The sequence below is a fragment of the Anomaloglossus baeobatrachus genome, chromosome 4 (assembly GCF_048569485.1).
Source record: "Anomaloglossus baeobatrachus isolate aAnoBae1 chromosome 4, aAnoBae1.hap1, whole genome shotgun sequence".
Taxonomy (NCBI): Eukaryota; Metazoa; Chordata; class Amphibia; order Anura; family Aromobatidae; genus Anomaloglossus; species Anomaloglossus baeobatrachus.
The window spans coordinates 630,316,738-630,339,801 of NC_134356.1; the positions used below are offsets into that span (position 1 = coordinate 630,316,738).

At 50.8% G+C, this 23,064-nt stretch overlaps 1 protein-coding gene across 2 annotated transcripts in view; it reads left to right on the top strand.

The window, feature by feature from the left end:
- Window positions 1-23,064, top strand: part of LOC142304207 (G protein-coupled receptor kinase 5-like) — a 144,669-nt gene that overhangs the window by 99,266 nt on the left and 22,339 nt on the right. For both annotated transcript variants that reach the window (XM_075346373.1, XM_075346374.1), the window contains exons 11-13: window positions 9,549-9,638; window positions 9,724-9,932; window positions 20,326-20,463. In XM_075346373.1, coding sequence (XP_075202488.1) covers window positions 9,549-9,638; window positions 9,724-9,932; window positions 20,326-20,463 — 437 coding nt within the window. The remainder of the gene's footprint in view (window positions 1-9,548; window positions 9,639-9,723; window positions 9,933-20,325; window positions 20,464-23,064) is intronic.

Genomic DNA, 23,064 nt, shown 5'->3' on the forward strand with positions numbered 1-23,064 from the left:
TCGGACAATCTTCCGATTTTTTTTTTAACCCCTTATATAAAAGTAAACCTATACATTTTTGGTGTCTACGAACTCGCACTGACCTGAGGCATCACACCCACACATCAGTTTTACCATATAGTGAAACAGTGAATAAAATATCTTAAAAACCATTGTGCTATCGCACTTTTTTTGCAATTTTTCTGCATTTGGTATTTTTTTGCCGTTTTCCAGTACACTATATGGTAAAACTGATGGTTTCATTTAAAAGTACAGCTCGTTCCGCAAAAAATGAGCCCTTACATGACCATATTGACTGAAAAATAAAAAGAAGGGAATTTTGTTACTTACCGTAAATTCCTTTTCTTCTAGCTCTTATTGGGAGACCCAGACGATTGGGTGTATAGCTACTGCCTCCGGAGGCCACACAAAGCATTACACTAAAAAGTGTAAGGCCCCTCCCCTTCTGGCTATACACCCCCCGTGGGATCACGGGCTTACTCAGTTTTAGTGCTAAAGCAAGAAGGAGGAAAGCCAATAACTGGTTTAAACAAATTCACTCCGAGTAACATCGGAGAACTGAAAACCGTTCAACATGAACAACATGTGGACCCGCAAACAAACCAAAAATCCCGAAGGACAACAGGGCGGGTGCTGGGTCTCCCAATAAGAGCTAGAAGAAAAGGAATTTACGGTAAGTAACAAAATTCCCTTCTTCTTCGGCGCTCTATTGGGAGACCCAGACGATTGGGACGTCCAAAAGCAGTCCCTGGGTGGGTAACGAAATACCTCATGTTAGAGCTGCAAGACAGCCCTCCCCTATGGGGAGGCCACTGCCGCCTGCAGGACTCTTCTACCTAGGCTGGCGTCCGCCGAAGCATAGGTATGCACCTGATAATGTTTGGTGAAAGTGTGCAGACTCGACCAGGTAGCTGCCTGGCACACCTGTTGAGCCGTAGCCTGGTGTCGTAATGCCCAGGACGCACCCACGGCTCTGGTTGAATGGGCCTTCAGCCCTGATGGAACCGGAAGCCCCGCAGAACGGTAGGCTTCAAGAATTGGTTCTTTGATCCATCGAGCCAGAGTGGCTTTAGAAGCCTGCGACCCTTTGCGCTGACCAGCGACAAGGACAAAGAGTGCATCCGAGCGGCGCAGGGGCGCCGTGCGGGAAATGTAGATTCTGAGTGCTCTCACCAGATCTAACAAATGTAAATCCTTTTCATACCGGTGAACCGGATGACGACAAAAAGAAGGTAAGGAGATATCCTGATTAAGATGAAACGAGGATACTACCTTAGGGAGAAACTCCTGAATGGGGCGCAACACTACCTTGTCCTGGTGGAACACCAGGAAGGGAGCTTTGGATGACAGAGCTGCCAGCTCAGACACTCTCCGAAGAGACGTGATCGCTACCAGAAAGGCCACTTTCTGTGACAGGCGAGAAAGGGAAACATCTTTCAGAGGCTCGAAAGGCGGCTTCTGGAGAGCAACTAGTACTCTGTTCAGATCCCATGGATCTAACGGCCGCTTGTACGGGGGCACGATATGACAAACCCCCTGCAGGAACGTGCGCACCTTAGGAAGGCGTGCCAGACGCCTCTGAAAAAATACGGATAGTGCCGAGACTTGCCCTTTAAGGGAGCCGAGCGACAAGCCCTTTTCTAACCCCGATTGCAGGAAAGAAAGAAAAGTAGGCAATGCAAATGGCCAGGGTGATACTCCTTGTGCAGAGCACCAGGATAAGAATATCTTCCACGTCCTGTGGTAGATCTTAACAGACGTGGGCTTCCGAGCCTGTCTCATGGTGGCAACGACCCCTTGGGATAATCCTGAAGACGCTAGGATCCAGGACTCAATGGCCACACAGTCAGGTTCAGGGCCGCAGAATTCCGATGGAAAAACGGCCCTTGGGACAGTAAGTCTGGCCGGTCTGGGAGTGACCACGGTCGGCCGACCGTGAGATGCCACAGATCCGGGTACCACGATCTCCTCGGCCAATCTGGGGCGACGAGTATGACGCGGCTGCAATCGGCTCTGATCTTGCGTAACACTCTGGGCAAGAGTGCCAGAGGCGGGAATACATATGGGAGCCTGAACTGCGACCAATCTTGGACTAAGGCGTCTGCCGCCAGAGCTCTTTGATCGCGCGACCGCGCTATGAATGCCGTGACCTTGTTGTTGTGGCGAGACGCCATTAGGTCGACGTCCGGCACCCCCCAGCGGCGACAGATTTCCTGAAACACTTCCGGGTGAAGGGACCATTCCCCTGCGTCCATACCCTGGCGACTGAGGAAGTCCGCTTCCCAATTTTCTACGCCTGGGATGTGAACCGCGGATATGGTGGATGCTGTGTCCTCCACCCACGTCAGAATCCGCCTGACTTCCTGGAAGGCTTGCCGACTGCGCGTCCCTCCTTGGTGGTTGATGTATGCCACCGCTGTGGAGTTGTCCGACTGGACTCGGATTTGCTTTCCTTCCAGCCACTGCTGAAAAGCTAGGAGAGCAAGATACACTGCCCTGAGTTCCAGAACATTGATCTGAAGGGTGGACTCCTGCTGAGTCCACGTCCCCTGAGCCCTGTGGTGGAGAAAAACTGCTCCCCACCCTGATAGACTCGCATCTGTCGTGACCACTGCCCAGGATGGGGGTAGGAAGGATCTTCCCTGAGACAACGAGGTGGGAAGAAGCCACCATTGCAGCGAGTCCTTGGCCGTCTGGGAAAGGGAGACTTTCCTGTCTAGGGACGATGACTTCCCGTCCCATTGGCGGAGAATGTCCCATTGAAGTGGACGCAGATGAAACTGCGCAAAGGGAACTGCCTCCATGGCTGCCACCATCTTCCCTAGGAAGTGCATGAGGCGCCTTAAGGAGTGCGACTGTCCTTGAAGGAGAGACTGCACCCCTGTCTGTAGTGAACGCTGCTTGTTCAGCGGAAGCTTCACTATCGCTGATAGAGTATGAAACTCCATGCCAAGATACGTTAGTGATTGGGTCGGTGACAGATTTGACTTGGCAAAATTGATGATCCACCCGAAAGTCTGGAGAGTATCCAGCGTAATATTCAGGCTGAGTTGGCATGCCTCGAGAGAGGGCGCCTTGACAAGTAGATCGTCCAGGTAAGGGATCACCGAGTGTCCCTGAGAGTGCAAGACCGCTACCACTGCCGCCATGACCTTGGTGAAAACCCGTGGGGCTGTCGCCAGACCGAATGGCAGAGCTACGAACTGAAGATGGTCGTCTCCTATTACAAAACGTAGAAAACGTTGGTGCTCCGTAGCAATTGGCACGTGGAGATAGGCATCTTTGATGTCTATTGAGGCAAGGAAGTTTCCTCGAGACATTGAGGCAATGACGGAGCGGAGGGATTCCATCCGGAACCGCCTTGCGTTCACATGCTTGTTGAGCAGTTTTAGGTCCAGAACAGGACGGAAGGAGCCGTCCTTTTTTGGAACCACAAAGAGATGGGAGTAAAATCCTTGCCCTCGTTCCTGAGGGGGGACCGGGATCACCACTCTTTCTGCTCTTAGAGAGTCCACCGCCTGCAGCAGGGCATCTGCTCGGTCGGGGTGTGGGGAGGTTCTGAAGAACCGAGGTGGAGGCCGAGAGCTGAACTCGATTCTGTACCCGCGAGACAAAATGTCTGTTACCCACCGGTCCTTGACCTGTGACAGCCAAATGTCGCAAAAGCGGGAGAGCCTGCCACCGACCGAGGATGCGGAGGGAGGAGGCTGAAAGTCATGAGGTAGCGGTTTTGGAAGCGGTTCCTCCATTTGGTTTCCTGGGGCGTGAGTGAGCCCGCCAGGAATCTGAGGTCCTGCGTTCCTTCTGAGTCCCTTTGGAAGAGGAGAATTGGGCCTTGCCCGAACCTCGAAAGGACCGAAACCTCGACTGCCACCTTTTCTGCTGTGGTTTGCTTGATCTGGACTGTGGTAAGGAAGAGTCCTTACCCTTGGACTGTTTAATGATTTCAGCCAATGGCTCACCAAACAGTCTGTCTCTAGATAATGGCAAGCTGGTTAAGCATTTTTTGGAACCAGCATCTGCTTTCCAGTCCTTTAACCACAAGGCTCTGCGCAAAACCACAGAGTTGGCGGACGCCATAGAGGTACGGCTTGTAGACTCTAAGACAGCATTGATAGCATAGGTTGCAAACGCAGACATTTGCGAAGTTAGGGACGCCACCTGCGGCACTGCTGGATGTATGATAGCATCCACCTGTGCTAAACCAGCTGAAATAGCTTGGAGTGCCCACACGGCCGCGAATGCTGGAGCAAACGACGCGCCGATAGCTTCATAGACAGATTTCAACCAAAGGTCCATCTGTCTGTCGTTGGCATCTTTAAGTGAAGCGCCATCCTCTACTGCGACTATGGATCTAGCCGCAAGCTTGGAAATTGGTGGATCCACCTTTGGACAGTGGGTCCAGCGTTTGGCCACGTCAGGGGGAAAAGGATAACGGGTATCCTTAGAACGTTTAGAGAAACGCTTGTCTGGATGAGCGTCGTGTTTCTGGATTGATTCTCTGAAGTCAGAGTGGTCCAAAAAAGCACTTAATTTACGCTTGGGATATAGGAAACGGAACTTCTCCTGCTGTGCAGCTGCCTCCTCTGCTGAAGGAGCTGGGGGAGAAATATCCAACAGTCTATTGATGGCCGATATAAGGTCATTAACCATGGCGTCACCATCAGGGGCATCCAGATTGAGAGGGGTTTCAGGGTTAGAATCCTGATCACCGTCCTCAGACTCATCACAGAGAGACTCTCCTCGCTGAGACCCTGAGCAGTGTGATGACGTCGAGGGTCTTTCCCAGCGAGCTCGCTTAGGGTGCCTGGGGCTGTCATCTGAGTCAGAGATTTCAGCCTGTGATGCCTGGGACTCCCTTGAAGTACGGATTAGTTCCAACTGAGGGGGACCTGGGAGCAAAGGCATATCAGTGTCCATGGCCTGCATAACTGGCCTGGACTGCAAAGCCTCAAGGATTTTTGACATAGTCACAGACATCTTATCAGCAAAAACTGCAAAGTCTGTCCCCGTCACCGGGGCAGGGTTCACAGGCGGCTCTGCCTGGGCAACTACCACCATAGGCTCTGGCTGACGAAGTGCCACTGGGACTGAACATTGCACACAATGGGAATCATTGGAACCTGCCGGTAGATCAGCCCCACATGCAGTACAAGCAGTGTACACAGCCTGTGCCTTGGCACCTTTGCGTTTTGCGGATGACATGTTGCTGTCTCCTCAGAGCAATACAGGGTGTCCAGCCAAGAAGCGACCTTACAGTGCAACTATATAAAATATATATATATGGTACCAAGAAAAAAGTACACTAATATAACACTGAGGCACTAGTGGGGCCAGCACTAAAGCGCTGCTTACCGCCCGCTTAAGAGCGGGTGTGTGGTCGCCGAAATCCCTCCAGTCTGGGTCTCCCAGAGCCTGATGCCTTTCCCCAGCCAGACTGCATGTGTAATGGCTGCCGGCGTTCTGTGAAGGGGGGGCGGGCCCTGGGCGTGCACAGACAAAAAGCGGGAAGACTGCGTCCCCCTGTGCCTAGTGAGAGGGCTGGAGCATGTAAATAAGGCTCCAGCCCTCTGCGCTGCCTATTGAACAGCGTCTCTCCCCTACCCTGATTGACAGGGTGGGGGCGGGAACGAAACGGCGCTAGGCCGCAGAAGCCGGGGACTCAAGTTAGAAGCGCCGCCGCCGTAAAAGCGCGGTCGGCGCGAAGTCCCCGGCGCACTACAGGTCGCAGCTGCGCCGCCGGTCCAGGAGCGGTCGGCGCAGTAGTTCCCACCATGTAACGTCACTCAGCAAAGCTGCAGTGACCTAACCCCGGCGCACAGCGCTACTGTCCCCGGCGCACTACAACACTCAGCAAGTCCTGAGTGTGTCCGTGCCTGCCGGGGACACCGAGTACCTGAATGATGCAGGGCCATGTCCCTGACTGTACCCATGCTCCAAATCCAGCAGGTTCTCTGGGTCTGTGGATGGAGCCCGGCCTCAGGGCTTGGAGGCCGGCAAGATCCCACTTCCACAGAGCCCTACCAGGGGATGTGGAAGGAAAACAGCATGTGGGCTCCAGCCTCTGTACCAGCAATAGGTACCTCAACCTTACAAGCACCACCGCGGGTGAGAAGGGAGCATGCTGGGGGCCCTATATGGGCCCTCTTTTCTTCCATCCGATATAGTCAGCAGCTACTGCTGACTACAAACAGTGGAGCTATGCGTGGATGTATGACCTCCTTCGCACACAAAGCTTGAAAACTGAGTAAGCCCGTGATCCCACGGGGGGTGTATAGCCAGAAGGGGAGGGGCCTTACACTTTTTAGTGTAATGCTTTGTGTGGCCTCCGGAGGCAGTAGCTATACACCCAATCGTCTGGGTCTCCCAATAGAGCGCCGAAGAAAGTTATGTCTCTCAGAAAAAGAATGGCGAAAAAAAAACGGAAAGCGAAAAATCGGCCGGTCGTGAAGGGGTTAATATGCACGCCTATCCTCCCGCCCATCTCTCAGCGGTGAAGTCGGCGCTGACAGGTGGGCGGGATGATGGGCGAGGGATAAACAGTCGGCCTGCATGATCACCCCTGGCAACTGCAGCCTGGAGTGATCATGCTCGGCTGTATTCACTGCCCCCCGTGCATCATCATCAGCGCGGGGTGCAGTGAATCAGTACAGATTACTCACCGTCCCCCTGCAGCATCACTCCTCCTCCCGTCTGTCCGGTCAGCTGACTTGCGTGACTAGCGGCACGCACAGCGATGACGTCATCGCTGTGCGCACGTGTTCACATGCAGCCGCCGGCACAGACCACCGGAGGACATCGCGATGCTGCAGGGGGATGGCTGCATTCAGCGGCGCTGCCGCTGATATAGACAGTAAGAGGAGCAGTGCTGCAGGGAGTGAGGTGAGGTGAGTATGAACGTTTATTTTTTTTTTTTTTTGGATGCGGCCATACACCAGGATGAGAGCATATAGCAGGATAGGGGTATATTATGAGCAGCATGGGGAGTATATGAGCAGGATGAGGGTATATAGCAGGCTGGGGAGTATTTGAGCAGGATGAGGGTATAAAGCAGGCTGGGGAGTATATGAGCAGGATGAAGATATATAGCTGGCTGGGGAGTATATGAGCAGGATGAGGGTATATAGCAGGCTGGGGAGTATATGAGCAGGATGAGGGTATATAGCAGGCTGGGGAGTATATGAGCAGGATGAGGGTATATAGCAGGCTGGGGAGTATATGAGCAGGATGAGGGTATATAGCTAGCTGGGGAGTATATGAGCAGGATGAGGGTATATAGCTGGCTGGGGAGTATATGAGCAGGATGAGGGTATATAGCTAGCTGGGGAGTATATGAGCAGGATGAGGGTATATAGCTGGCTGGGGAGTATATGAGCAGGATGAGGGTATATAGCTAGCTGGGGAGTATATGAGCAGGATGAGGGTATATAGCTGGCTGGGGAGTATGAGTAGCCTGGGGAGTATATGAGCAGGATGAGGGCATAAAGCAGGATAGGGGTATATTATGAGCAGCATGGGGAGTATATAGCAGGATGGGGAGTATATGAGCAGGATGGGGAGTATATGAGCAGGATATTACCCCCATAACAGTGTCAGCAGCAGATCCTCGCCCCATAAGTGTCATGACCACATTTTTTGCTTTAAATTTTATTTTCCTATATTCCTCCTCTAAAACCAGGGTGCGTCTTATGGTCAGGTGCGTCTTATAGTCCGAAAAATACGGTAATTTATATTTTGAGTGGCCATTTTTAAACAAATGCAATTTTTTTTTTTTTAATTATGCAAAAGGGAAGTGATTTTGAACTTTTACGGTTTGGGGCGGGTGGTTGATATTTATTTACATTTTTTTTTATGATTTTACCAGTGTCGCCCTCCCCCTCCCCAGGTGACTTGATCACTGTACAGGCCGATCGCTTGTTCTGATCATTGCATCCCTCTGATCAGCAGAAATGCTGATCTCCTTTGAGTGCCGGTGCTCTGCCGGAATTCACAGGAAACACGTCATGGCAGCGACACAGGTTATCATGTGACCCCCGGCTGTCATGGCAACCCTTTGGCGCCCCGTGACCATGTCACGGGGCCGCCAATGGCTGTGGGGAACAAGAATATCCTCATTGGAGCGCATTAGATCATGTTGTCAGTTTGACAGTGCAATCTAAGGGGTTAGATGTGTCTGCTCCTTCCCTTTCTTCCCCTTGTCTTTACATATACATCTGTTTATTTCTTTAAATGTATTAGTTACCTTATTGTTAACTTTTATTTTTATCAATAAATAGTACACATGAAAATTAGTAACACTTTTTAATATGTCTTATCAGAGAAATCTGCTTTTTTCTCTTACTGGAATGAAATTTCATTCTCAAATCAAAAGTAAATTCACTATTTATTGCAGACAGTTTTTCTCATTACGAAGAGGAGATGGCAAGTTGGTGCTTTTAAAATTCTATGAGGAGGGTGGGAGGAGCTGGAGGCAGACACAAGTTCTTCTGAAATGAGGAGGGAGGAGCTGGAGAGAGAGAGACACACATTCTGCTGCAAGTTCTCTGGAAATGAGGGTGAGGAGCTGGAGAGAGAGAGAGAGAGGCATACATTCTGTGGCAAGCTCTCCTGAAATGAGGGTGGTGGGAGGAGCTGGAGGAAGAGGGAGACATTCTGCCACAAGTTCTCCTGAAATGAGGGGGGAGGTGCTGGAGAAAGAGAGAGACATTCTGCTGCAAGTTCTCCTGAAATGAGGAGGGAGGAGCTGGAGAGAGAGAGAGGCATACATTCTGTGGCAAGCTCTCCTGAAATGAGGGTGGTGGGAGAAGCTGGAGGAAGAGAGAGACATTCTCCTGCAAGTTCTCCTGAAATGAGGGGGAGGAGCTGGAGGAAGAGACATTCTGCTGCAAGTTCTCCAGTAATGAGGAGGGAGGAGCTGTGGAGGCAGAGACAGATATTCTGCTGCAAGTTCTCCTGAAATGAGGGGGGAGGAGCTGGGGGGCAGAGACAGACATTCTGCTGCAAGTTCTCCTGTAATGAGGAGGGAGGAGCTGTGGAGGCAGAGACAGATATTCTGCTGCAAGTTCTCCTGAAATGAGGAGGGAGGAGCTGGGGGCAGAGACAGACATTCTGCTGCAAGTTCTCCTGTAATGAGGAGGGAGGAGCTGTGGAGGCAGAGACAGATATTCTGCTGCAAGTTCTCCTGAAATGAGGGGGGAAGAGCTGGGGGCAGAGACAGACATTCTGCAGCAAGTTCTCCTGAAACCACCGTTCCAGTTCTCCATAGAACTTTATGAGCACCAACTATCATCTCTTATGTCAGCTTTGGGAAATTCTGTATTTTCTGAAGACACATTTTTCCTGTGACTTGATCCTTTTAACAGTAACAGATCAGTCCTGGAGGTGAAAAAAAAATAAATATTTCTGTAATAACATATATTACAAAGTTTTTGATTTTGATGTGTACTATTGATTTATGGGAAAAAAATATATAATGTCCATTGCTCTTAAAGTTTACATAATTAAACGCTCAAGAGTTTAATACCGACTCATGTTTTTTTCCTTCACAGGTCACATCCGAATCTCAGATTTGGGGTTGGCTATTAAAATTCCGGATGGCGAGAGTATTCGCGGAAGAGTGGGAACGGTAGGCTACATGGGTAAGTGTCGTAACAACCAGTAGTATTACCTATGGCAGATAAACTGCGGCGGGCGGGCTTACCCACTATGCTCCACTTGTTACAGCTCCGGAAGTCATTAAGAATGAGAGATATACATTTAGCCCTGATTGGTGGGGGATGGGCTGCATCATATACGAAATGATCGAGGGCCAGTCTCCATTCCGTGCCAGGAAGGAACGAGTGAAAAGGGAAGAGGTGGAAAAACGAGTTCAAGAAGAACAAGAGTCGTATTCTGATAAGTTCACAGAAGACGCAAAGTCTATATGTAAGATGGTAAGTGACATGTATGCCGCAGCTACACCATAGCTTTACTGCCCCTATAGGCCAGCCCATGTCACTGCACCTGCAGAGGATCACTACTTGTAAGTGGGACAGATATGTATACATCAAAAGTAGATAATGGACCTATGCTACAGTCAGTAATCAAAGATATAGATGTATACATATGTTTGTGTATGTATAATATATACACACGTGTCATACATTTGTGTGGGTATACATGTATTTGTGCGTGTGTAAATATATACTGAGGTGTGAAAACTTGTTTTCCCCTTCCTGATTTCTCATTCCTTTGCATGTTTATTACACTTAAATGTTTCAGACCACCAAACAAATTTACAATGAAGGGCTTTATTATTAAGAGAAAAATAATTCAAAACCTACAGGACCCTGTGTGAAAAAGTGTTGCACCCCCCCCCCCCCCCCTTAAAACATAACATAAATTAACTGTGGTTCATCACATCTTTGGGAAGCAGAGATAAATTTCCCGTGTCACACCGAGGCCTGATTACTGCCACACCTGTTCTCAATCAAGATATCACTTAAATAAGACCTGCCTGACAAAGTGAAGTAGACCAAAAGATCCTCAAAAGCTACACATTATGCCGCGATCCAAAGAAATTCAGGAACAAATGAGAAACAAAGGAATTGAGATCTATCAAGTCTGGAAAAGGTTATAAAGCCGTTTCTAAAGCTTTGGGACTCCAGCGAACCACAATGAGAGCCATTATCCACAAATAGTGAAAACATGGAACAGTGGTGAACCTTCCCAGGAGTGGCTGGTCGACTAAAATTACCCTAAGGGCGGCTTTGCACATTGCGACATCGCACGTGCTATGTTGGTGGGGTCAAATCGAAAGTAACGCACATCCGGCATCACTTTCGACATCGTACTGTGTAAATGCTAGATGATACGATGAACGAGCGCAAAAACGTCGTTATCGTATCATCGTTGCATTCACCGACATTTCCATAATGCCGGTGCCGCGACAGGTACGATGTTGTTCCTCGTTCCTGCGGCAGCACACGCTGTGTATGAAGCCGAAGGAGCAAGGAACATCTCCTTACCTGCCGCCGGCGGCTATGCGGAAGGACGGAGGTGGGCGGGATGTTTACATCCTGCTCATCTCCGCCCCTCCGCCGCTATTGGCCGCCTGCCGTGTGACGTCGCTATGACGCCGCACGACCCGCCCCCTTAGGAAGGAGGCGGGTCGCCGGCCAGAGCGACGGTCGCAGGGCAGGTGAGTGCATGTGAAGCTGGCGTAGCGATAATTTTCGCTACGCCAGCTATCACACGATATCGTACCTGCGACGGGGGCGGGGACTATCGCGTGCGACATCGCAGCATCGGCTTGCGATGTCGCAACGTGCAAAGCCCGCCTAAGAGTGCAGAGGCGACTCATCAAAGAGGTCACTAAAAACACCACAACAACATCCAAAGAACTGCAGGCCTCAAGTGCTTCAGTTAAGGTCATATTTTAAGACTCCATTATAAGAAAGCGACTGGGCAAAAATGACCTGTATGGCAGAGCAAGACAAAAAGCCACTGCTCAGTAAAAGGAACAAAAAAGCTTGTCTCAAGTCTCCCAGAAAACATCTTGACAATCCCCAAGTCTTTTGGGAGTATGTTTTGTGGCCTGACTGGACAAACGTTTGAACTTTTTGGAAGGTGAATGTCCCATTACATCTGGTGTAGAAGTAACACAGCATTTCAGAAAAGGAACATCATACCAACAGTAAAACATGGGGGTCGCAGTGGGATGGTCAGAAGCTTGTTTTTCTGCTTCATGACCTGGAAGACTTGTTGTGTGAAATGTAACCATTAATTATGCGTGCTACCAAAAAATCTTGAAGGAGAATGTCCAACCATCTGTTCTTGACCTCAAGCTGCAGCGCACATGGGTTATGTTGCAGGACAAGGATAGTGTCATTACTATACTGTCTTGAAGAAGGGTGCTGAAACCCCTGAAACGGGTTGATCTGTATATGTGCTTGCAATAAACGATTCGGATTAATATTTCCGACTTGCATTGGTGATTAGCGCGGCGGTGATCCCCGATTTTCTTCCGAAAAAGTCATCCCTCATGAAATGTCTGTTTCATTAAGTCAATAATAATAATACCTGGAAGGGGCCATTTCTTTGTCGCTCCATTGGGAGACCCAGACAATTGGGTGTATAGCTTCTGCCTCCGGAGGCCACACAAAGTATTACACTTTAAAAAGTGTAACCCCTCCCCTCTGCCTATACACCCTCCCGTGGATCACGGGCTCCTCAGTTTTTATGCTTTGTGTGGAAGGAGGCACACATCCACTCATGCATTCTCATACTTAGTTATGTCGGTTGGAAGAAAAGAGGGCCCCCACGGGGCCCCCGGCATGTTCCCTTCTCACCCCACTATGTCGGCGGTGTTGTTAAGGTTGAAGTACCCATTGCGGGTACAGAGGCTGGAACCACATGCCGTCTCCTTCACCATCCCTTATGCGGCTCTGGGAGAAGTGGGATCCTAAGCGGTCATCCATTTGCTGGGACCGTGCTCCATCCGCAGCCCCTGTGGGAACCTGCCGGACCGGAGCCTCTTCGACCTCAGGGACCGGGCCCTGCAACTCAAAGGTACTCTGTGTCCCCATAGGGGACTGTGCAGGGAGCGCACCTTCTTCCCGGAAGCCGCGGCAGCTGCTGAATTGAGGAGGCCGGTGGACTTCCGCGCCGACCGTGCCTGCTTGTCGGGCGCGTCCTCAAATTTAGTCCCCGGCTTCATCGCGGCCTAGTCGCAAAAATCCCGTCCCCGGGCCTGCCTGTCAGGGGTAAGGGCGGGATTACCGACATGACGTCGGATGTGAGGGCTGGAGCATCCTGCATGTCTTCCTCCCCCCTCACTGATCACTGTGGGGACCCCAGATTCCCGCACTTTTGCTGGCGCCGCCCACGGCCCCACTCCTCCCCTGAGAGCTCCGGCAGCCATTTTCTGGCATTCTGCCGTTGGAGGCTGCAGCTCCGGGGGATCCAAGGCAGGGAATCTGGAGGACACACTCCGCTCGTTAGCGGTCGGTAAGCCACACCGGTCACCCGGTGCTGGTCCCCCTAGGGTGCCGGAATACATATACATATATATATACCGTATTTTTCGCTTTATAAGACGCACCTGATTATAAGATGCACCCCCAAATTTGGTGAAGGAAAAGAGAATTATTTTTTTTTAATGTAAAATGGGGTCCATCTTATAATGCCAGTGTCCCTCAACAAATCATATAGGATATATGTCCCTCATAGCCCCCCATCCTAAAATTAGCCCCCTTAATCTGGATATGGCCCCCTTATATTGAATATAGCCCCCTTGTGATGGCACACGTTCCCCTGTGCTGCCTATGGCCCCCTATGGATTGCATACATTCCCCTGTGCTGCCTATGGCCCCCCTATGGATTGCATACATTCCCCTGTGCTGCCTATGGCCCCCCTATGGATTGCATACATTCCCCTGTGCTGCCTATGGTCCCCTATGGATTGCACACGTTCCCCTGTGCTGCCTATGGCCCCCTATGGATTGCATACATTCCCCTGTGCTGCCTATGGTCCCCTATGAATTGCACATGTTCCCCTGTGCTGCCTATGGCCCCCTATGGATTGCATACATTCCCCTGTGCTGCCTATGGTCCCCTATGGATTGCATACATTCCCCTGTGCTGCCTATGGTCCCCTATGGATTGCACACGTTCCCCTGTGTTAGATATCGCCCCCATAGTGCTGCCCATGGCCCCTATATAGATCGCACAAGTCCCCCTGTGATAGATATCGCCCCCATAGTGCTGCCCATGGCCCCTATATAGATCGCACAAGTCCCCCTGTGTTAGATATCGCCCCCATAGTGCTGCCCATGGCCCCTATATAGATCGCACAAGTCCCCCTGTGTGAGATATCGCCCCCATAGTGCTCCCCATGGCCCCTATAGATCGCACAAGTCCCCCTGTGATAGATATCGCCCCCATAGTGCTGCCCATGGCCCCTATATAGATCGCACAAGTCCCCCTGTGTTAGATATCGCCCCCATAGTGCTGCCCATGGCCCCTATATAGATCGCACAAGTCCCCCTGTGTTAGATATCTCCCCCATAGTGCTGCCCATGGCCCCTATAGATCGCACAAGTCCCCCTGTGTTAGATATCGCCCCCATAGTGCTGCCCATGGCCCCTATATAGATCGCACAAGTCCCCCTGTGTGAGATATCACCCCCATAGTGCTGCCCATGGCCCCTATAGATCGCACAAGTCCCCCTGTGTTAGATATGGCCCCTAGGCTGCTGCCCATAGTAAAATAAAACCCTCTTTCCTTACCTCCTGCAGCGCTGATCTCCCTCCTGTTTCCCTCCGTGCTTCTCTTCCTTACTTCCTGGTTCTCAGTGCGGTCATGTGATCGGCACAGCAGCCTGAGATCTCTGCCTGCCTGATCACAGTGGAAGCAGGGACACGCTGCAGGGGTAAGTAAAGCTTTTTTATTTTAGAATGAGCAGCAGCCTGGGGGCCAAATCTAACACAGGGGGGTGCATGTGCCATCACAGGGGGGCACAGGCTCATATAATATGCACCGCTCCCCAGCCCATCACTGCGTGCGATTTCAGCACCACTGGAGATGGACAGCGGCTGTGCATATTATATGAGCGGGTGCAGGAGATCAAAGGCTGCAGCCCGCAGCGTTCCCCTGCACTCCAGAGCTGCTGCCCCCACCTCCCCTGGACCCTGCAGTGTACATATATATATACCCCCCCCCCCGTATATTCGGCTTATAAGACGCACCCCCTACTGTCCCCCAAAATTTGGGGGAACAAAAGTGCGTCTTATAAAGCGAAAAATACGGTGTATATATGTATATATATATGTATGTGTGTATATATATATATATATATGTATATATAGATAGATAGAGAGATAGAGAGATATATATATATATATATTAGAGATAGATAGATAGATATATATATATATATATATATATATATATATATATATATATATATATATATATATATATATATATATATATATATATATATATATATATATATATATATATATATATATATATATATATATATATATATATCTCTCTATCTCTATCTGTTCGGTCGGGCTGTATACCCCTTCCCATATACCCTCAGTGGTCACTCTCCTAGGAGACAACAGCATGTCGTCCACAAGGAGCAAAGCTGCTAAGGCACAGGTTTTTTTCGCGGCCTGTACCTCTTGTGGGGCTATGTTACCTGCGGGTTCCACCTACCCTCCCTGTGAGCAATGCTCGACTCCTGCCTCGCTTGCTCAGCCGGAGCCTCGAACACTGGTGGGCCCCTCGGCTCATGTAGACCCCCCTGCTCCCCCTGACCAGGCTGCAGGGACAGAGTTCGCCTCTTTTGCTGAGAAACTCTCTGAGTCTCTTTCTCAATCCATTGCACTGTCGATGGACAAATGGTCTTCTAAGCTACTTGAGGCTTTGCAGTCCAGACCGGACCTTTCACAGGCCCCGGCCCCTGTTAGCTCGTCGCCTCCAGGCCCCTCTCGGTCCGCGCCGCAGCGCGCTCCCAGGTTGGCCCCTCGGTCTCAGGCGGAGGACTCCTGCCCGGACCGCAGTCCTAGACCGGCCAAGCGGGCTCGCTGGGACTCTTCCCCGACTTCCTCTCGCTGCCCTGGATCCCAGCTTGAGGACTCTCTGGAAGACGAGGCGGACGTCGCAGCTCAGGGCTCTGACCCTGACGTCGCCCTTAACCTTGATACACCTGAGGGGGACGCCTTAGTAAATGATCTTATCTCGTCCATCAACCAGGTGTTGGATCTCTCTCCCCCGCCTCCTCCTGTAGAGGAGTCTGCGTCTCAGCAGGAGAAACACCAGTTTCGGTTCCCCAAACGTACGCGCAATACGTTTTTTGATCACTCTAACTTCAGGGATGCTGTCCAGAAGCCCAGAGCGGTCCCGGACAAGCGCTTTGCTAAACGCCTCACTGACACGCGTTACCCCTTCCCATCTGAAGTCGTTAAGGGTTGGACTCACTGTCCCAAGGTGGATCCTCCAGTCTCCAGATTGGCGGCTAGGTCCGTGGTGTCTGTTGCTGATGGCTCATCCCTGAAGGATGCCACTGACAGACAGACAGAGCTCCTGGTGAAGTCCATCTATGAGGCCACGGGTGCGTCTTTCGCCCCGGCCTTTGCAGCCGTGTTGGCACTCCAAGCAATCTCGGCTTGTCTGTCTGAGATTAATGCTGTCACACGGAATTCTGCTCCGCAAGTTGCGTCTTTGACCTCTCAGGTGTCAGCCTTTTCGTCCTACGCCATGAACGCAGTCCTGGACTCCGCTAGCCGTACGGCGGTAGCATCTGCTAACTCCGTGGCAGTCCGCAGAGCCATGTGGCTGCGCGAATGGAAGGCAGACTCTGCTTCCAAGAGGTTCTTAACCGGTTTGCCTTTTTCTGGCGACCGTTTGTTTGGCGAACGATTGGATGAGATTATTAAGGAATCCAAAGGAAAGGATTCCTCCTTACCCCAGGCCAAACCTAAGAGACCTCAACAGAGAAAAATCCAATCGAGGTTTCGGTCCTTTCGTCCCTCCGCCAAGTTCCAATCCTCTTCGTCCAACAGGCCGGAGAAAGGCCAGAGGAACTCCAATGCGTGGCGATCCAAGTCACGCCCGCAAAAGGCCGCAGGAGGCACTGCCTCCAAGACGGCCTCCTCATGACTCTCGGCCTCCCCTAGCCGCATCCTCGGTCGGTGGCAGGCTCTCCCGCTTTGGCGACGCCTGGTGGCCACATGTTCAAGACCGATGGGTGAGAGACATTCTGTCTCATGGTTACAGGATAGAGTTCAGCTCTCGTCCTGCGGCTCGTTTCTTCAGAACCTCTCCGCCCCCCGCTCAGGCCGACGCACTTTTTCAGGCAGTGAACGCTCTAAAGATGGAAGGAGTTGTGATCCCCGTTCCCCTTCAGGAACGTGGTCGCGGATTTTACTCCAACTTGTTCGTGGTGCCAAAAAAGGACGGGTCATTCCGTCCCGTTCTGGACCTCAAGCTACTCAACAGACATGTGAGAACCAGACTGTTTCGGATGGAATCTCTCCGCTCGGTCATCGCCTCGATGTCACAAGGAGACTTCCTAGCATCGATCGACATCAAGGATGCTTATCTCCATGTACCGATCGCACCCGAACATCAACGTTTCCTGCGTTTCGCCATCGGGGACGAACATCTTCAGTTCGTGGCATTGCCTTTCGGCTTGGCGACAGCCCCACGGGTTTTCACCAAAGTCATGGCATCCGTTGTGGCGGTCCTGCATTCTCAGGGCCACTCGGTGATCCCCTACTTGGATGATCTCCTAGTCAGGGCCCCGTCTCGGGTGGCGTGTCAACAAAGTCTATCCGTCGCTCTGGCGACTCTCCAGTGGTTCGGGTGGATCATCAACTTCCCGAAATCCAAGTTGACACCGACCCAATCACTGACGTACCTTGGGATGGAGTTTCATACCCAGCAAGCGTTAGTCAAGCTTCCGAGCGACAAACAGCTTTCTCTGCAGGCAGGGGTGCAATCCCTTCTTCGGAGTCAGTCACACCCCTTAAGGCGCCTCATGCACTTCCTAGGGAAGATGGTGGCAGCTATAGAGGCAGTCCCGTTCGCGCAATTCCATCTTCGGCCACTCCAATGGGACATTCTCCGCAAATGGGACAAGAGTGCGGCTTCCCTCGACAAGAACGTCTCTCTTTCCCTTGCAACCAAGACGTCACTTCAGTGGTGGCTCCTTCCCAATTCTCTGTCGCGGGGAAAATCCTTCCTACCCCCAACCTGCGCTGTGGTCACCACGGACGCGAGCCTGTCAGGTTGGGGAGCGGTTTTTCTCCACCACAGGGCTCAGGGAACCTGGACTCCGATAGTCTTCCCTTCAGATCAATGTTCTGGAGATAAGGGCAGTGTATCTAGCCCCATTGGCTTTCCATCGGTGGCTGGAGGGCAGGCAGATCCGTATCCAGTCGGACAACGCCACTGCCGTCGCCTACATCAACCACCAAGGCGGCACTCGCAGTCGTCTAGCCTTCCAGGAAGCCCGACGGATTCTGCAGTGGGTGGAAGCCACAGCCTCCACCATCTCCGCAGTTCACATCCCGGGCGTAGAAAACTGGGAAGCAGATTTTCTCAGTCGTCAGGGCATGGACGCGGGGGAATGGTCTCTTCACCCAGACGTGTTTCGAGAGATCTGTCGCCGCTGGGGAACGCCGGACGTCGATCTCATGGCGTCACGGCACAACAACAAGGTCCCGGCATTCATGGCACGGTCTCAGGATCACAGAGCTCTGGCGGCGGACGCGTTAGTCCAGGATTGGTCGCAGTTTCGACTGCCTTATATGTTTCCTCCTCTGGCGATGCTGCCCAGAGTGCTACGCAAGATCAGGTCCGACTGCCATCGCGCCATTCTCGTCGCTCCAGACTGGCCGAGGCGGTCGTGGTATCCGGATCTGTGGCATCTCACGGTGGGTCAACCGTGGGCGCTTCCAGACCGCCCAGACTTGCTGTCACAAGGCCCGTTTTTCCATCTGAATTCTGCGGCCCTCAACCTGACTGTGTGGCCATTGAGTCCTGGCTCCTAGCGTCTTCAGGGTTATCTCAGGATGTCATTGCCACCATGAGACAGGCCAGGAAGCCTACGTCCGCCAAGATCTATTACAGGTCTTGGCAAATCTTCCTATCCTGGTGCGCTAATAACGGTTTTTCTCCATGGCCGTTTGCCTTACCCACTTTTCTTTCATTCCTTCAATCTGGAATGGACAAGGGTTTGTCACTCGGCTCTCTCAAGGGCCAAGTATCGGCGCTCTCCGTGTTTTTTCAAAAGCGTCTAGCCAGGCTTCCGCAGGTCCGCACGTTCCTGCAGGGAGTTTGCCACATAGTCCCACCTTACAAGCGTCCGCTGGAACCCTGGGATCTTAACAGGATTCTAACGGCTCTTCAAAAACCACCTTTCGAGCCGCTGCGGGATGTCTCTCTTTCACGTCTTTCGCAGAAGGTGGCCTTCCTAGTGGCAGTCACATCACTTCGGAGAGTGTCTGAGCTCGCAGCACTGTCATGCAAAGCCCCCTTCCTGGTGTTTCACCAGGATAAGGTGGTTCTGCGTCCGGTCCCGGAATTTCTCCCTAAGGTGGTATCCCCTTTTCATCTCAATCAGGATATCTCCTTGCCTTCATTTTGCCCTAATCCAATTCACCAGTGTGAAAAGGATTTGCACTCTTTGGATCTTGCGAGAGCACTCCGGCTCTACGTGTCTCGCACGGCGCCCCTGCGTCGTTCAGATGCGCTCTTTGTCCTTGTCGCTGGCCAGCGTAAGGGCTCTCAGGCTTCCAAGTCAACCTTGGCTCGGTGGATCAAGGAACCGATTCTCGAAGCCTACCGTTCTTCTGGGCTTCCGCTTCCTTCAGGGCTGAAAGCCCATTCTACCAGAGCCGTGGGTGCGTCCTGGGCATTGCGGCACCGGGCTACGGCTCAGCAGGTGTGTCAGGCAGCTACGTGGTCTAGTCTGCACACTTTCACGAAACACTATCAAGTGCATACCTATGCTTCGGCAGACGCCAGTCTAGGTAGGCGAGTCCTTCATGCGGCGGTTGCCCACCTGTAAGAGGGGGCCGTTTTTCGGCTCTTTTTATCGAGGTATTCTTTTACCCACCCAGGGACTGCTCTTGGACGTCCCAATTGTCTGGGTCTCCCAATGGAGCGACAAAGAAGGGAATTTTGTTTACTTACCGTAAATTCCTTTTCTTCTAGCTCCTATTGGGAGACCCAGCACCCACCCCTGTGCCCTTCGGGCTGGTTGTTCTTTTGTGTACACATGTTGTTCATGTTGAATTGTTCTTTTGGTTCATGGTCTTCAGTTTTCCGAACATCCTTCGGATTGCATTTACCCTAGACCAATTTATAAGTTTTCTCCTTCCTGCTTTTGCACCAAAACTGAGGAGCCCGTGATCCACGGGAGGGTGTATAGGCAGAGGGGAGGGGTTACACTTTTTAAAGTGTAATACTTTGTGTGGCCTCCGGAGGCAGAAGCTATACACCCAATTGTCTGGGTCTCCCAATAGGAGCTAGAAGAAAAGGAATTTACGGTAAGTAAACAAAATTCCCTTCTTTGGTTACATATTTCATAGCTTTTATTTGCTGTTTATTAACTTTACCACTGTTTTAATGTGTGCGGGAAAAGTTTTTGTGAGTTAAGAAAAAAGTTTAACATTTTTTTGGCCTTCAAGGAGATTTGAAAAATTTGTGATAACAAAAAAAGTCTTCGTTCCAGATTGAATTTAAAGGAATTTAAAAAAAGAATTCGGAAATTTAGGAAGCCAAAGTGAATGGAGAAGTTATAATTTGCTACTCTGTTGTTCACAGCTATTAGCCAAAGACCCAAAGCAGCGGCTGGGGTGCAATGAGCAGGGGGCCAGCCAAGTGAAGCAGCATCCGTTTCTCAGGAATATCAATTTCAAGAGGCTGGAAGCTGGAGTAATGAAGCCGTCCTTTGTGCCAGACGTATGTATCTTGTATGATGTGTAGATACTAGAAATAAGCAAAAAGATCAGTAGGACCTAGATCCAGTAGCCACGTTAGTAGTCAGTGGCTGTCAACAAGAGCCCCGTGGATCTTCTACCTCAGGGATTCTCAACTCCAGTCCTCAGGACCCACCAATAGATAAGTTTTTCAGGTTTCCCTCCATATTCGACAGGGAATAATTCCACAACCTGTGCAACATTAAGGAAATCCTGAAAACCTGCTTGAGGAAAACCTGAAAACATGATCTGTTGGTGGGTCTTGAGGACTGGAGTTGAGAAACACTGTTCTACCTGCTGCATGATTAGTATGCCCAGCGTGCACCAAGACGTAACGAAGATGTTGTCCTGGGTCCACCGTCAGGAACAATGTCTTCACTAACTACATAAGCTGCGCCTGTCAGGTCAGTTTTTCCTGATGGAGGGCTAATCATCAAAGTGTTGGGCAGATAGAAGGTTCCCAGTGCTTTGGTCTTGCAGCTTTGGGCTACCAATGCGGCCACTCAACTAGGGTCCTACACATGTCTTTGCTCAACTTTGCTAGCTACTAGTGATGAGCGAGTACTAAAAAGCTCGGGTGCTCGAAGCTCGGGCCGAGCCTCCCAAGATACTCGTGTACTCGGCCCGAGCAACGAGCCCAATGTTATCCTATGGGAGACCCGAGTATTTTTGTGAAATGACCTCCCGGCAGCATGGAGAAACCCTAAAAATGGCACAAAAGTCTCAGAAGAGTGCTCAAATGACATGGCAACAGCATGGGGAAGACCCCTTGAAGCATTTATCACTCAAAAGTCACAGCTGTGAACAATTTTGTCCGCGTTTTACGCCATTTTTACGGACTCACCAGAAAACCTTCCAAAATGACCCCAAAATGATTTTTCATGGCGGAAATGTTAAGGGCACATACCCAATAGTGAGATAGATCTGGTGTATGTTACTTTTTGAGATTAATACATGAAAGATTTTACGTGAAAACATTGTGTGGCACTCCGATGTCCCTGAGAAGAGACGTACATGAAGGCCTCTTGAGTCTAATGTGCCCATTTTGAGGAAGTGAGTCTTTGTAGTATTTTCCTTTGCCAGGGCAGTCCAAAATTGTGAGGTTCACCAATGCCCCTGCATACAGACGTGCATGAGGGCCTCAAAACATTAAGTGTCCATTGTCAGGAAGTGGGTGTATTATAGTATAGCCCTTAGGCAGGGCAGCCAAAAATTGGGAGGCTCCACATTGTCCCTGGATAGAGACGTGCATGATGGCCTTTAAACCTGAAGTGCCCATTGTAAGGAAGTGGGTCTATTTCAGTATAGCCCTTTGCCAGGGCAGCCAAAAATTGGGAGGCTCCACATTGTCCCTGGATAGAGCCGTGCATTATGGCCTGTAAACCTGAAGTGCCCATTGTAAGGAAGTGGGTCTATTTCAGTATAGCCCTTTGCCAGGGCAGCCAAAAATTGGGAGGCTCCACATTGTCCCTGGATAGAGCCGTGCATTATGGCCTGTAAACCTGAAGTGCCCATTGTAAGGAAGTGGGTCTATTTCAGTATAGCCCTTTGCCAGGGCAGCCAAAAATTGGGAGGCTCCACGTTGTCCCTGGGTAGAGACGTGCATGATGGCCTCAAAACATTAAGTGTCCATTTTAAGGAAGTGGGTGTATTTCAGTATAGCCCTTAGGCAGGGCAGCCAAAAATTGGGAGGCTCCACATTGTCCCTGGGTAGAGACGTGCATGAGGGCCTCAAAACATTAAGTGTCCATTTTAAGGAAGTGGGTCTATTTCAGTATAGCCCTTTGCCAGGGCAGCCAAAAATTGGGAGGCTCCACATTGTCCCTGGATAGAGCCGTGCATTATGGCCTGTAAACCTGAAGTGCCCATTGTAAGGAAGTGGGTCTATTTCAGTATAGCCCTTTGCCAGGGCAGCCAAAAATTGGGAGGCTCCACGTTGTCCCTGGGTAGAGACGTGCATGATGGCCTCAAAACATTAAGTGTCCATTTTAAGGAAGTGGGTGTATTTCAGTATAGCCCTTAGGCAGGGCAGCCAAAAATTGGGAGGCTCCACATTGTCCCTGGGTAGAGACGTGCATGAGGGCCTCAAAACATTGTGTCCATTTTAAGGAAGTGGGTGTATTTCAGTATAGCCCTTTGCCAGGGCAGCCAAAAATTGGGAGGCTCCACATTGTCCCTGGGTAGAGACGTGCATGATGGCCTCAAAACATTAAGTGTCCATTTTAAGGAAGTGGGTGTATTTCAGTATAGCCCTTAGGCAGGGCAGCCAAAAATTGGGAGGCTCCACATTGTCCCTGGGTAGAGACGTGCATGAGGGCCTCAAAACATTAAGTGTCCATTTTAAGGAAGTGGGTGTATTTCAGTATAGCCCTTAGGCAGGGCAGCCAAAAATTGGGAGGCTCCACGTTGTCCCTGGGTAGAGACGTGCATGAGGGCCTCAAAACATTGTTCCCATTGCAAAGGAGCGGGTCTCCTGTCGTTGTAATGTCCATTCTGCAAAGAATGGGCGAAAAAATTTACCACTGGGGGTATACCTGAAACAAAGACCTAACTATTGTAACGGTCATCATGATGGCGCATGAGG